Source organism: Pongo abelii, chromosome 13 (assembly GCF_028885655.2).
Source record: "Pongo abelii isolate AG06213 chromosome 13, NHGRI_mPonAbe1-v2.0_pri, whole genome shotgun sequence".
NCBI classification, from domain to species: Eukaryota; Metazoa; Chordata; class Mammalia; order Primates; family Hominidae; genus Pongo; species Pongo abelii.
Window position 1 is genome coordinate 23,600,206 of NC_071998.2, and position 14,233 is coordinate 23,614,438.

The following is a 14,233-nucleotide window of genomic DNA, read 5'->3' on the forward strand; positions in this document are numbered from 1 at the left end:
CTCTGCTTCCTGGGTTCAAGCTTTTCTCCTTTCTCAGCCTCCTGAGTAACTGGGATTACAGGCTTGTGCCACCATGCCTGGCTAATTTTTTTTTTATATTTTTAGTAGAGACGGGGTTTCACCATGTTGGCCAAGCTGGTCTCGATCTCCTGAGCTCAAATAATCTGCCCGCCTCAGCCTCCCAAAGTGCTGGGATTACAGGCATGAGCCACTGCACCCACCTCCTTTCCTTTTCTTTTACTATCTTTTAGCCTAGATGCATCACTCAGAAATAGAAGGTCTCTCCTCCCTCACCTTGCCCCTCACGACCCCCACCACTGTTTCTGATGGGAGTGTTTCCCCTGGAGGTCCACATATCCAGATCTCTGCTGTCCTCATCATGTCCAGTGAGCGCTTCTCACTGAGGGAGTACAGCCAGGAGCAAGTAACATTCCTTTGCCTTTGGGCCACAGACCCTGCTATTTTTAAATGAAGGGTCATTTTTAATTGTGTGTGGTCAAAGTGCTGGCTGTAATCCCGGCACTCTGGGAGGCTGAGGCAGGAGGATCATTTGAAGCCAGGAGTTTGAGACCAGCCTGGGCAACAATGTACAGAGACCTCCATCTCTACAAAAAAAAAAATAAATAAATAAGAAAAAAATAAATAAAATGAGGGGGTAGGCCTAGGTGATTTCTCAGTTTCCTTCTAGCTCTGGCTCTAGAATTTCTCCTACCCCATTCAGATAGTTTATATCTGAATCTATGCTTGAATCTACACCAACAGGTATGCAGGTGTGAGCGGGGAGCAGGGAAGTGGATATAGATATTTTGTCTATTTAAGTGCATCAACAGTTGGGAAGAATGTGAGGAGAGAAAGGGAGCCAGCAAGCCAGAACTACCACCACATGAGCTTGAACTCTGGGACCTGAGGGTAGGTCCCAGCGTCTGTCTGTTCCCCACCGTCAACTCAGGGCCAGTCCTAGAATCCCAGCCTCTAAGCTGGGAGGCCTTCAGCTAGGCAGCACATGATGGTGTTTCCCAATCTAGCTTGGTTTCTCTTGTTGAATGGAAACTATAGGCCATTTTGACTTCCTTTTGGAGGATTGTCTGAGTGTGGTTTATTGAAGAAAAACAAGCTTCCTGTGGAAGCGGCATCAGGTCTGTTACTCTCCCTTTGCACTTGATACTTGATGTGCTTGTTCTCCCACTTTGCAGCTGAAGGAATGTATCCGAGCACTGGACCAGGAACAGACCCATACTCCCTTCAGGCAAAGCAAACTAACTCAGGTAAAGTTAAATGTGAGCCTGGAGTTTGTTCTGATTCATTCATTTCTTCGTTATTTCATGTATTTGTTCATTCAGTCGAGCATCCACTGTCAGTAAGACATGATGCTGGCTGGGCACAGTGGGGAAAAGAGAAGGAGAGGAGTGAAATTCCTTCCAGGAACTCTGTCTACAAGTTGAGTATCATTAATCTAAAAACTGAAATCTGAAATGCTTCAAAAATCAAAACTTTTTGTTCTTGTTTTTGAGACAGGGTCTTACTCTGTCACCCAGGCTGGAGTGCAGTGGTGTGATCTTGGCTCACTGTGGCCTCTGCCTCCCAGGCTCAAGCAATCCTCCCACCTCAGCCTCCCAGGTAGCTGGGACTACAGGCACATGCCATCATGCCTGGCCATATATATATAATTTTTTTTTTTTTTGGTAGAGACAGGGTTTCACCATGTTGCCTAGGCTGGCCTCGAACTCCTGAGCTCAAACGATCCGCCTGCCTCAGCCTTCCAAAGTACTGGGATTACAGGCATAAGCCACCAGGCCTGGCCAAAATTAAAAACTTTTTGAGTGCCATGATGCTCAAAGGATTTCAGATTTTTGGGTTAGGGATGTTCAACCAGAAGGATAATGCAAATATTCCAAAATCTGAAAAAAAAAATCTGAAATCCAAAACAACTTTTCTTCCCAAACATTTCGGAGAAGGGATACTCAACCTGTCATAGGACTTTAGGAAGGGGCAGACTCAGGCAGAGATATCTTCAGTATGGGTCGGCAGGGGTTCTTTGGGGAGAGCAGCGCTGTTCTGGTCACCACCTTTCTGTTTATTTCCAGTGTGTGGTAACTCTCGGCAGGGCACAGTGGCTTATGCCTGTAATCCCAGCACTTTGGGAAGCTGAGGCAAGAGGATCGCTTGAGCCCAGGAGTTCCAGACCAGCCCAAACAACCTCTCTGCAAAAAATTTAAAAATTAACTGGGTGTGGTGGCTCATGCCTGTGGTCCCATGGTCCCAGCTACTTGGGAGGTTGAGGTGGGAGGATTACTCGAGCCCTGGAGGTTGAGGCTGCAGTGAATTGTGATCACACCACTGCACTCCAGCCTGGGCGACCAAAAAAGACCTCATCTTAAAAAAGAAAAGAAAATGTTGAATTAGTGAAGTCTCTAAGCCTTTGCATTGAATAGGGTGGCGTAGCTACCTGATACTTTCTTGGCTCTAAGACTTAGACCAGTGTTTCGGCACAAAAAAATAATGGCTTCAGGCAGTTAAAATGAATGAGCTAGATTTTCTACATGTACTGATAGGAAAGATGACCAAGATCTATTGTGATGTGAAAAAAGCAAGCTGTAGAACAAGGTAATAATGTGAATGCCTATGTGATTTCTACTATTAACATAGCCACACAGGGAAAAACGTTTAAAAAGATGCAGAAGAAACAGCATTGGATCTATTTGGAAGTAACAATGGGAATAAAGGTGAAACTGCAACTTTTCATGTTAAAAGATCATGTACTGTATGACCACTTTCTGTTTTTATCATTTTTAAAATGTGCGACACGGAAAAAAACACTACACGAAAAAATTACATAAATGTTAACTATGATTATTCTTAGTGGAACAAATAGGGTTTTTGTTTTGTTTTGTTTTTCTGTCATGAAAGTGTGCCTCTTTATTAACAGAAAACTCCAGTAGATGTTAAATCAGCATTCATAATGGCTGCGGAAGAGTGGCATGGGAGGGTGTACCTAGGTATAAACAGCTGTGAAGACAGTTGTGGGTGTCCTGGGTTCTTTTTCGCCTTGTGTCCTGTGCACAGTGGAGGACAGACAAGGTAGAGGGATGTCTAGGAGAAGATTTTTTTGTATGCTGCAGGATGAAGCCAGCCCCACACATGGGCAGAGTTTTATTCTGTGCAGCTAGAGTAGCAGCTCCATAGTACGTGGGCAGAACCTGTAAAAACATAGTTCCTTACCCATCACAGTTGGTGATCTGTAGGTTAGGTCTTCTCAAACATGATTTTAACCAGGGACCCAGGAACCTACTTATAGGTGGTTAGTCCTGATTCTGGCGTTGGCTCTGTTGTTTTTTACTTATTTATTTATTTATTTTTGAGAGGGAGTCTGGCTCTGTCGCCCAGGCCAGAGTGCAGTGGTGTGATCTTGGCTCACTGCAACCTCCACCTCCTGGGTTCAAGCGATTCTCCTGCCGCAAGCCCCTGGAGTATCTGGGACTACAGGTGTGTGCCACCACGCCTCACTAACTTTTGTATTTTTAATAGAGACGGGGTTTCACCATGTTAGCGAGGCTGGTTTTGAACTCCTGACCTCAGGTGATCTGCCCGCCTTGGCCTCCCAAAGTGCTAGGATTACAGGCATGAGCCACCGTACCCGGCCAGCTGTTATTTTTTAAGACAAGTTCCCCATTTCCAGAAAATGTGTTTCTTTTTAATTAAAACATAAGAATTCCAATTGTACATACAAGTATAAAGAAGAAAGTAAAAGATAACTTAAAGTCCGAGACCTCAGTGATAACCACACACTGCTACATTAGTGAACTTCCTTCTAGTCATCTCTCCGCCCGCATAGCCTCATATGGATCTGCTTACGGAGTTATGGAATCATACACCTTTTTCCCTCGAAGATATAAGCTTTAGATATCTTTCTGTGTTCCTAAGTACAGGTATAATCATTTTTAATAGTTTTACTATATTCAGTGTATAATTATTTAGTTTGTTCCCTGTTTATAGATACCTAGAGTTTTACTAAATATTACTATTATAAATAATGTAATGAATATCATATATACTTTTTTTTGGTCAATTGAGCAATTATCTCCTTAGGATAAAGTCCTAGAAATGTGATTGCCAAACCAAAACATACTTTTTCCTGTTTTGTTTTGTTTTTTTCTTTTTTTGAGACAGGTTCTTGCTATGTTGCCCAGGCTAGTCTTGAACTCCTGGGCTCAAGCGATCCTCCTGCCTCAGCCTTTTGAGTAGCTGGGACTATAGACAGGTGAGTGCCACCGTACCTGGCTTCTTTTTACATTTTGATACATATTGCCAAACTGCCCTCTGGAAGGCTTGTCCAGTTCATGGTACATGCCAGCGTAGAAGAGTACCCATTTCCCTGGACCCTCACCAAGGAATGGCGTCATTAGTCTCTTAATCTTATGGAGTTAAAAATATTGGGTTTTTTAATGGTTTGTTTGCATTTTTTGGATTGGTGATGTGTGGGTGCCTTTTTCTGTGTTTATTGGCCGTTTGTATGTTTTCTTTTGTTAATGTTAATTACCTTTTTGTAGACAGAAGGGAACTATGGCCCAGCATCCTGCACCTAGTAATTAGTCAGTATGCACTTTGTTAATTGACTTCACTCTTGACCTGCCTTCTGTTTTGGACAGGTCCTGAAGGACTCTTTCATCGGCAATGCCAAAACCTGCATGATTGCCAACATTTCACCAAGCCACGTGGCCACTGAACACACTTTGAACACCTTGCGCTATGCTGACCGGTAAGTCAGCTCCCAGATGGCAGGTTGTGTGTGAGTGTGCATGTGCATGCCTGTGCAGCACGCGTGTGTGTGAGCCTGTGCAGCACGCGAGTGTGTGAGCCTGTGCAGCACGCGTGTGTGTGAGCATGTGTGCACGCGTGTGTGTGAGCATGTGTGCACGCGTGTGTGTGCAAGTGCATGCACGTCTCTCCCACTCACACACACATAGGGATCTGACCTTGAGCGCCACAGCCTTGTTCTTGGCAATTAGTCATTTGAAGACTGTGACCTGGTAGGCCCTGTCACTTTGCAAGCATGACAAGAGGAAAATGACACATTCCCTTGTTCAGGAGTTGACTCTGTCAGTGGCTTTTAAATGGCTAGTGGGAAGTGAAATATTAATGGATGGAAGGCTCAGTGATGTTTTCTTCCTGCTGGCCTCAGCCCAAATTGTAAGAGATAGAAGACATACTACTTTTCAAGGCAGATTCACTTAGAGCTATCTATGTCCAGAAGGGCCCAACCCAAACATGTTAGAGGATATACTGAGGCCCAGAGAAGGGTAGGATCTTTCCAAAGGCTCACTAGGAGTTGGTGTCAGAGCCAGCAACTCTGACTGCCTGGCCAGGCCTCTTTGTGGGTGACTGTGGTATCTGCTGGGATCCCTTCCATCTCTCACCCTGTGGTCACATGTGCTCTCCTAGTAGGTAAGACATTTTTGATTGCCATGACTGAGAAGAAGTGCTACTGGCATCTAGTGAGCAGAGGCCAAGGATGCTGCTAAACATCCTTCAAGAAATAATTATCTGGTACAAAATGTCAATAGTGCTAAGGTTGAGAAACCCTGGGAATAGACAAGTCATTTTTCCCTTAATGGAATGAGCACAAGCCTGTGTATTTCTGGAGGTTTTGCTTCCTGAGGTCCCAGCAGGTTTGAGGGAACTCATCTTCCTAGAGAAGCCTGAAAGGGGGTGGTTTGCAGAAAAAGAGGACTCTGTGGAATTGCAGGTAAGTGGTAGACACGAACTCCTGAGTTGGCTTCTCTCCAGGAAGCAGTGTGGGCCCTGCATAAACACAGTGCACTTCTGAGACTGGCGTCTCTGGCCTGTCCCTTAACATGGGGCTGTGGTGATTTCCAAAACGCTTCTTCTGATCATGGAATGTTGGGTGCATGCTTATGTCCTCAGAGAAGACACTGTTCTTTCTCATTTGTTTTTTAAAGACAGAGTCTCACCCTGTCACCCAGGCTGGAGTGTAATAGTGGGATCATGGCTCACTGCAGCCTTGAACTCCAGGGCTCAAGCAATATTCCCTGCCTCAGCCTCCCAAGTAGCTGGGCCTACAGACACGCATCACCATGTCTGGCTAATTTTTTTATTTCTAGTAGAGATGAGGTCTTGCTCTGTTGCCCAGGTTGGTCTTGAACTCCTGGGCTCAAACAGTCCTCCTGCCTCAACCTCCCAAAGTGCTGAGATTACAGATGTGAGCCACTACAACCAGCCAACACTGCTCTTTTTCATTCAGGTACAGAGGGATATCTCATGCTGAAACAGAATGTTCCCTTTTCCTCTTATTCTATCCCAGATAAAGAAATAACTCCCAATCCTTGTGATACTTTTCTTTGGTTTTTGTTTTCCCAGAAAGCTATAGAAAAGGAATTGCAGAACATGTGAAAATACACATTTAACATAAAATGATTATTTACAGGGTCAAAGAACTAAAGAAAGGCATTAAGTGTTGCACTTCAGTTACCAGTCGAAATCGGACATCTGGAAACTCCTCTCCAAAACGAATTCAGAGCTCCCCTGGGGCTTTGTCAGGTGACAAATGTTCTCCCAAAAAAGTCAAGCTGGGACTTCAGCAGTCACTCACAGTGGCAGCCCCTGGTTCCACGAGAGGGAAGGTCCATCCTCTGACCAGCCACCCACCCAACGTTCCTTTTGCTTCTGCACCTAAGGTCTCTGGTAAAAGGGGAGGCTCCAGAGGGAGTCCTTCACAAGAGTGGGCCATTCATGCTAGCCCTGTGAAAGGAACTGTGCGCTCTGGACATTTGGCCAAAAAAAAGGCAGAAGAGTCAGCACCATTGTGCTCTGAGAAAAATCGAATGGGCAACAAAACTGCCCTTGGGTGGGAAAGCAGGGCCTCAGGCCCAGGAGAAGGCTTAGTGCGTGGTAAGCTGTCCACCAAGTGCAAGAAAGTGCAGACAGTGCAGCCAGTACAGAAGCAGCTTGTGTCTCAAGTTGAGCTCTCCTTTGGCAACACCCACCACAGGGCTGAGTACAGTCAAGACAGCCAGAGGGGCACGCCTGCTAGGCCTGCGTCTGAAGCTTGGACAAACATCCCGCCGCATCAGAAGGAGAGGGAGGAACATCTGCGTTTCTATCACCAGCAGTTCCAACAGCCACCTCTCCTCCAACAGAAGTTAAAATACCAACCACTGAAAAGGTCTTTACGCCAGTACAGGCCCCCAGAGGGTCAGCTCACAAATGAGACTCCCCCTCTGTTCCACTCTTACTCTGAAAACCATGATGGAGCCCAAGTAGAGGAACTTGATGACAGTGATTTCAGTGAAGATTCTTTTTCACACATCTCTAGTCAGAGGGCCACAAAGCAAAGGAACACCCTGGAGAATAGGGAAGACTCATTCTTCCTGCACCAGATGTGGGGACAGGGTCCTGAGAAGCAGGTGGCAGAAAGACAGCAGAGTCTGTTTTCTAGCCCCAGGACAGGTGACAAGAAAGATCTAACTAAAAGCTGGGTGGACTCCAGGGACCCCATAAACCACAGAAGAGCAGCACTTGATCACAGCTGCAGCCCAAGTAAGGGGCCCGTGGACTGGAGCAGAGATAACTCTACTTCCTCAGGGCCTTCTCCCAGAGACAGCCTGGCAGAGAAGCTGCACTGTTCACAGGTAGATTTCATATATAGACAGGAAAGAGGTGGAGGCTCTTCCTTTGATCTCAGACAGGATGCCTCCCAAAGTGAGGTTTCTGGGGAGAATGAGGGCAACTTGCCATCCCCAGAGGAAGATGGTTTCACTTTCTCATTGTCCCACGTTGCAGTTCCTGGATCCCCAGACCAAAGAGACACAGTCACCACACCTCTGAGAGAAGTCAGTGCAGACGGCCCAATCCAGGTGACCAGCACTGTGAAAAACAGTCATCCTGTCCCAGGAGAGGACCCTAGGGGGCAGTTAGGCACGCATGCTGAATATGCTTCTGGACTCATGTCTCCCCTCACCATGTCCCTCCTGGAGAACCCGGACAACGAAGGGTCTCCTCCCTTGGAGCAGCTGGTCCAGGATGGGGCTACGCACAGTCTAGTGGCAGAGAGCACAGGGGGCCCAGTTGTGGGCCACACAGTGCCATCTGGTGATCAAGAGGCAGCGTTGCCAGTGTCTTCAGCAACTGGGCACCTGTGGCTGTCCTCATCTCCCCCTGATAATAAGCCTGGTGGTGATCTTCCAGCTCTGTCCCCATCACCCATCCGTCAGCACCCAGCTGACAAGCTGCCCAGCAGGGAGGCAGACCTGGGAGAGGCCTGCCAGAGCAGAGACACTGTACTTTTCTCCCACGAACACATGGGTAGTGAGCAGTATGATGCTGATGCAGAGGAGACGGGGCTGGATGGCTCCTGGGGTTTCCCAGGAAAGCCCTTCACCACCATACATATGGGGGTACCCCATTCTGGACCTACACTCACCCCACGAACAGGAAGTAGTGATGTGGCTGACCAGCTCTGGGCCCAGGAGAGAAAACATCCTACAAGGCTTGGTTGGCAGGAGTTTGGTTTGTCCACAGACCCCATCAAGTTGCCCTGCAACAGTGAGAATGTCACATGGCTCAAACCCAGGCCGATCTCAAGGTGCTTAGCAAGGCCAAGTTCTCCCTTGGTTCCTAGCTGCTCTCCCAAGACTGCAGGGACACTCCGTCAGCCCACCCTGGAGCAAGCACAGTAAGTTGGACACTTTCCCTAAGACTTGAGCCCCTTTGGCACCCACCCTCCACTCCAGCTTACTGTTGTGTCATGGACAAATAGAAGCCATGCAGGGGTACGCAGGTGAGCTAGTCTGCTTCTAGCTCCAACCCTCTGCTTTGCTCCCGGGCCCTCCACAGGAAGTAGAAATGATAGCAGACCAGGCAGTAGGCTCCATCTTGTGCCAAGTATGCCAGTTGCAGTCAGCCTTGAGAGCCTTTCTGCAGGGAAGCTGTGGGAAATGGGCAGCTCCTGTGGAAGAGCAGCAGCACCCAGCCCTGCCCCTCAGTGCAGCTGGGGAGGCAGGGGACAACTTGGGAAGCCCCTGTCTCCCTCCCTGTATCTCGCTGGTACTCCGTAATTCCTTACCTAATCCTGAGAAAGAGCAGGTGACGGGGAGCTGGTTGGTAAGCTGGCCTTGGTCAAAACCTTGACCATTTTCGGCAGAGGCAGCTCTCAGCTTACAAATGAGATCACCTCCAGAAAGCTACCCAGGAGAGGCTGGGAGGCCAGGAACATCACAGTGTTCTCTCTGATGTTCCCAGGCAGGTGGTCATCCGAGCACACCAGGAACAGCTGGATGAAATGGCTGAGCTCGGCTTCAAGGAGGAGACACTGATGAGCCAGCTGGCTTCTAATGTAAGTAGCCCTAGCTGGACACTCACATGCTGTTGGGAATTAGCCTGCAGCTAATTTGACGGTCATCCTTGTTTGCTGTGGCTGTGTGTGGGGAAAGGGTCTCCTGGCACACACTAACCGTGACTGAGGCCTCACACCTCCTCTTGCCACGCCTTTGAGACATCTTGAGTATAGGTACAGGTGGGAGATGGTGCAACACTCGCTTTTTCCAGGCTAAAATGTTTCCAGCCTCTATCCTCAGCTGCTCTGCCTTCCTAGCGGTTTGTCAGGGCCCCTCCCTGTGACTAACAGTGACCAGTCTGCTGCCTACCACACGTAGGTATTTCTACCAAATACCCTTCTGCCTTACAAAATACTCCTCTGCTTGGAGAGTGTCTCGAATGCAGAGCAGCAGGCCCCACCCTGTGCCACAGCAACTATCCTACATGTTTTCCCGCTGGAAGAGTGGCCTGGGTTCTGAAACTTTCCTGCCAGAGGAGGGACTCAAAAAGCAGATCTGGCAGAGCACCAGCAAGAGCAAAAGCTGTATTCGTCCCTTGTTTCCTTCTCAGGATTTTGAAGATTTTGTGACCCAGCTGGATGAAATCATGGTTCTGAAATCCAAGTGTATCCAGAGTCTGAGGAGCCAGCTGCAGCTCTATCTCACCTGCCATGGGCCCACCGCAGCCCCCGAGGGAACAGTGCCGTCTTAGAGCCAGACCTGTGCCGAGATGGTGGGGGCCCTGCAGGAGGCTGTGCTGGGCTCTCGGGCTAGAGGAGCCTCTGCCAGGTCCTCCCTGTACACACCAGAACCCACACGCTGGTCCTGCCTATGCTAGCCTCACCCCAGCCCCACGTGGCCTCAGATAGGTCCCAGCTTCTCCCTCAGGGCCGGGCCCCTGTCCCTCAGTTCCATGCACAGGAGCGCCTCCAAGGGTGGGCCAGGCTGAAGAACCTAATGCCTTTCCCTTGGGCCTAGAGAATATGATTAACTGACCCCTTGCCTGTGGGAATATATTTGGGTCTAATAACCCTGAAGATGTTTCTAAGTTTGGGGATCAGAGGATGGAGTGGTCAGTGGTAGCCTAGCGGTACGAGGTCACAAGACAGAGAAGACAACATGCTGAGACCAGAGGCTTCACCAGCTGAATTCTGTGCCTAACTTAGAAGACTAAACACTGGCCCAAACTTAAACATCGGTGCTAGGGGGACAGGGGTGGGGTGAGCTCTGCCCCATCAGCCCTTGGAGATTGATTTGGGGATTTAGAGGCGTTTTTGAAAATGTAAATAGCATAAACCTTGACTTGATGTGTCACTAACAGCAGTAGATGTGAGACAGGCCTTATACTTACAGCTCCCTTCCCTTCCTGCAATCCAGTTTTGAGGCAGAAGAGGGTGCCTGTTTGACACATCAGTTTTCCTCCTGACTTTTGCTCGGGTGAAAGGCCTCTGTACAATGCCCGATACTCATGCTTCCATGGCAGCTCCTGGCTCCTATGTGGGACACCTCACTACCTCACTACCCAGCCCCTCGTGGAACAGTCCATCTCCTAGCCCAGCCTTCATCCAGTTCACCCTGCCCAGCCACCCTGCCTCTCAGGGCTCTGTGTTGGGAACTGTGGCACAGAGTGCTCTGTTCAACAGTCTGAGGCCTCTGAAACAGAATTCACACACAAGCCTTCAGCTGAGTTCTGCCTGCTGTGTATCTTTTTAGCAGGAAGCAGCTCAGGACAGGGAAGACAAAGTAGCCTCCAGGTGCCAATTACTTTAAAGCCACTCTGGGTCAAATGGAGATTCATGAGTCACGGCCTTGGCCCGAACGCCCATTACTATGTGAGCTTTTATTTCCTTCAGATAAAGGATAACTTTTTACGGTTTTAAAAGGAGGGCTTAATTAAAAGGCCAAGAAAAGGGTTAAATGGCTCTCTTGAGACACTAGCAGCCTGGTCCAGTCACCCTTTGTCAGCCTGACAGTGCCTCATCTGACCGCCAGGGGGCATCCTTATTGGTGCTTCCCGGCCGCAGGGCACTGCGGCCCCTCCTCACATGATCACTAAAAACCTTAAAAGACCCAGTGTAGCCAAAAGCTCAAGTGGGACAAAGGCACAGTATTAAGGTCAAGGACAAAAACTTACTTTAGGAATGAACCCTGTTCTATCCATATACAACAGCACCACTGAGAGCTGGTGAAACAGTTTAAATCCCGTCCTCTGCTTGTGGCAAATGATGCATAAATGCCTGCTGCTCACAGTAAAAGGGCTTCTTCCTCTTTTACTGGGTGATCCCCCTGAAGGCCCAGCCTATCCCAGCTCCACAGTCAGGAAGGCCTACGTCCTTGGTCCACAGACGGAGCTGGGTCAGGTTTAAAAGACTCAGTCTAGGCTTGCCTTTGCAAACCAAAAACGAGGACAGGTCTGAAGTGGGAAGAAAGCTCCGAAACAGAAAACGGTTAGGTCCTACTCGATCCCTAGCAAATCTAAGCAAGAAATCTCTTTATATACCACATGGCCCCCCCACTCCGACAAAACAGCCTTGGTAATAAAGAAGTTATCACACCAAGACATACCTTTTAGATTTTTATTAGTAGTTCTCTCTGAAGAATCAAAATAGTTAGCAAATTATTGTAGATTCAAGACTGTATATCCTTTGTATTTAGATCTTTAATGATGTACAACATAATACAAAACAAACCAGAGAGACTGATTTCTATGACTAGGTGTTATTCATTGTGTCATCCTAAAGCAGTGGGCTGGAGGGGAAGCTGTTCAAGGAGAACAGAGGTGGAGTTAGTGCTGGCCAGCTAAATCATGGCCTGTCTGCTCACTCATTCAATGTGCTGGGAAGGGGCCAATGATTTCTTAAACTAACTGTTTCCTAGAGCAGGGGCTCTAAAACCCTGGGTAGCAGAGGACTGTGGTCCAAACCAAGCCAAAAGAAACAGGCTGGGGTAGGGAAGCATGGTGACTGCCTGGCAGAAAAGGCAAACTCTGGGCCCCATAGGGAAAAGTGCATTCTTTGCACCTCAGAGACATTGCAGAACCAGTGTTAACACTATGAGACTTTGTTAGGAGGGGAAAAAATAAAACCCTGGAAGAATCTTTCACTTGAACTCAACTTGACTGGAGTTCAGTCCACCAGTCTCGGGGGAAGGGGGAAGCACCTGGCTCCACAGCAGCACTGAGTCTGGCCCTCCCGCCCCATCTCCCCAGCCCCTCAGCAACTAGGCCAGGCTTCAGCTGAGGACATAAACACCCCAGAAAGACTAGGGTAGTCTCTCCGGAGGGCTGAGGTGGGAAGGACACTTCTCAAAATGCAAATGCGTTTAATACGGAAGGAGCCAGGACAGTTCTGGGGGCACTCACATGCCCGAATCTTCCCCACCTCCCCAGCTCAGGGCCTAGGCTCACAGAGACTCGCGAGCAGTCTCCACACCTGACCTTCTAACCCCCAAAAGAAAATCCGGAAGCTGCCCCTTCTCTTTCCCCACAGGTGGGCTCTGCAGGGCCTCCCAGGGATGGTGGTTCTGCGGCAGGGCCTAGGCAGGGCCTGGTCTCAGCTGGCTCCTGCCCGAGCCATGAGGTCTTCCAAAGCATTGTCCTGGTCATTGTTGTGTAATAGCAAAACTTCCTTAATGTCTTTCAGCTCAAAGCCCATCTCCTTAAATTTGCTCATTAACTGAAGAAACTCCATCATCTAAGGGAGAGAAGAGAACATAGATTAAAGAAAAGGGTGGGGTCACAGCACAGCCGAGTGAAGGATTATGTGTGTGGGACGGGGACTGGGGGAGAGCAGAATGTCTTCATCCTTCCCACAGAGCCCCGTAAGTCTCCATAAAGTCCCCTAGCAAGCAGAGGTGGGCTGTGGTGGAAGCCAAGGCAGAAGGGTTTGGTGACGGCCATCAACCTTCAGGAGTCAGCCCAGTCCCAGCTCACTCTTGCTGACCTCTACCTGGGTCCCACCACCCACATCCATCTTCCCACCAAGGAAGGATACTGAACCCAGAAATGGCTGCTCTTCAAGGAGCAGTCTAGGCAAAAAGTCCAGCAATCTCCCTCCCTAGTCATCTAAGAAGTTTGGCTTTTAGCCCAGGCCAATATTCCCTTCCCTTCACTGGGATTCTGAAGTTTTCAACCCAATGCTTCAACCACCAAGCCAAACGCAGGCCTCGGCCTGTCTGAATACTTGGGAGATTCTGCCCTTCAAATGCTTCTACCTGTAGTCACTGGCAAAGCAAAAAGGTTGTGTGTGGGCCAAGGGAGAAAACCAGGACGGACTACTTGTTCCCTCCTTTTCCAGAGGGTTCCCACGAAGCATGAAGATTCCCACCTTTTCTTCTGAACACTGGTGCATTTCCAGAGCCTCTTCCACTAAAAGAGGGTCGAAGCCCTTCTCACAAAGCTGTCCATGTGCAAAGAGATAGTCGAGAATCTAAGAAAAGAAACAAGGGGTTTAGCACCTACTGCTGCTCTTTGCTGTGCTTTCCAAGAGACCTCAACAAACTAGTGTGTGAAGTCCGCTCCCCGCCCCACCCAGGCCGTCAGATACTGGATAGGATTTGATTTTGTGCCTTGACTGTGTCCAACACAACAGGACCCCAGTGACTCTTTAATGAACACAGGCACAGCCTTCTAAACATGAGTAGGCATTTTCCAAAGGAATTGCAGCCACAGCTGATACACCTACCAGAATGGTCAACTCCACAGCCTGGGCAGGCGGCTACTCTAAGAAAACAGCCCAAGTCAGAAAATGTCACCAAGGTCTAAAACTCCAGTACCCTATTCAACACTCTGGGCATAGATGACAGGATGAAAATTCCTGGAAAGAGACATTTGACCATACCCCAAGCCTAGCTCTGCCCCTTTTGGAGAGGCAGAGAAAGGGGGAGTAGTTGGAGAACAGCTCCAG

General features: G+C 48.6%; 2 protein-coding genes across 10 annotated transcripts in view; one reads left to right on the forward strand and one right to left on the reverse strand.

Moving 5' to 3' along the window:
* The window catches only part of KIF24 (kinesin family member 24), a 91,875-nt gene that overhangs the window by 64,139 nt on the left and 13,503 nt on the right, over positions 1-14,233 (forward strand). Inside the window, exons 9-13 of one of the 3 annotated variants that reach the window (XM_024251975.3) lie at positions 1,194-1,265; positions 4,647-4,756; positions 6,443-8,689; positions 9,256-9,349; positions 9,901-11,889. In XM_024251975.3, coding sequence (XP_024107743.3) covers positions 1,194-1,265; positions 4,647-4,756; positions 6,443-8,689; positions 9,256-9,349; positions 9,901-10,041 — 2,664 coding nt within the window. In that variant the 3' untranslated portion in view covers positions 10,042-11,889. Of the gene's footprint in view, positions 1-1,193; positions 1,266-4,646; positions 4,757-6,442; positions 8,690-9,255; positions 9,350-9,900; positions 11,890-14,233 lie in introns of those variants that run through there. The other 2 variants (XM_054521020.2, XM_024251976.3) reach the window with 2 other exon arrangements.
* UBAP1 (ubiquitin associated protein 1) overlaps positions 11,892-14,233 on the reverse strand; it is a 76,529-nt gene continuing 74,187 nt past the window's right edge. For all 7 annotated transcript variants that reach the window (XM_063713975.1, XM_024251978.3, XM_063713974.1 and 4 more), the window contains 2 exons: positions 13,655-13,756; positions 11,892-13,021 (listed from right to left, as the gene is read on the reverse strand). In XM_063713975.1, the coding sequence (XP_063570045.1) occupies positions 12,881-13,021; positions 13,655-13,756 (243 nt within the window). In that variant the 3' untranslated portion in view covers positions 11,892-12,880. The remainder of the gene's footprint in view (positions 13,022-13,654; positions 13,757-14,233) is intronic.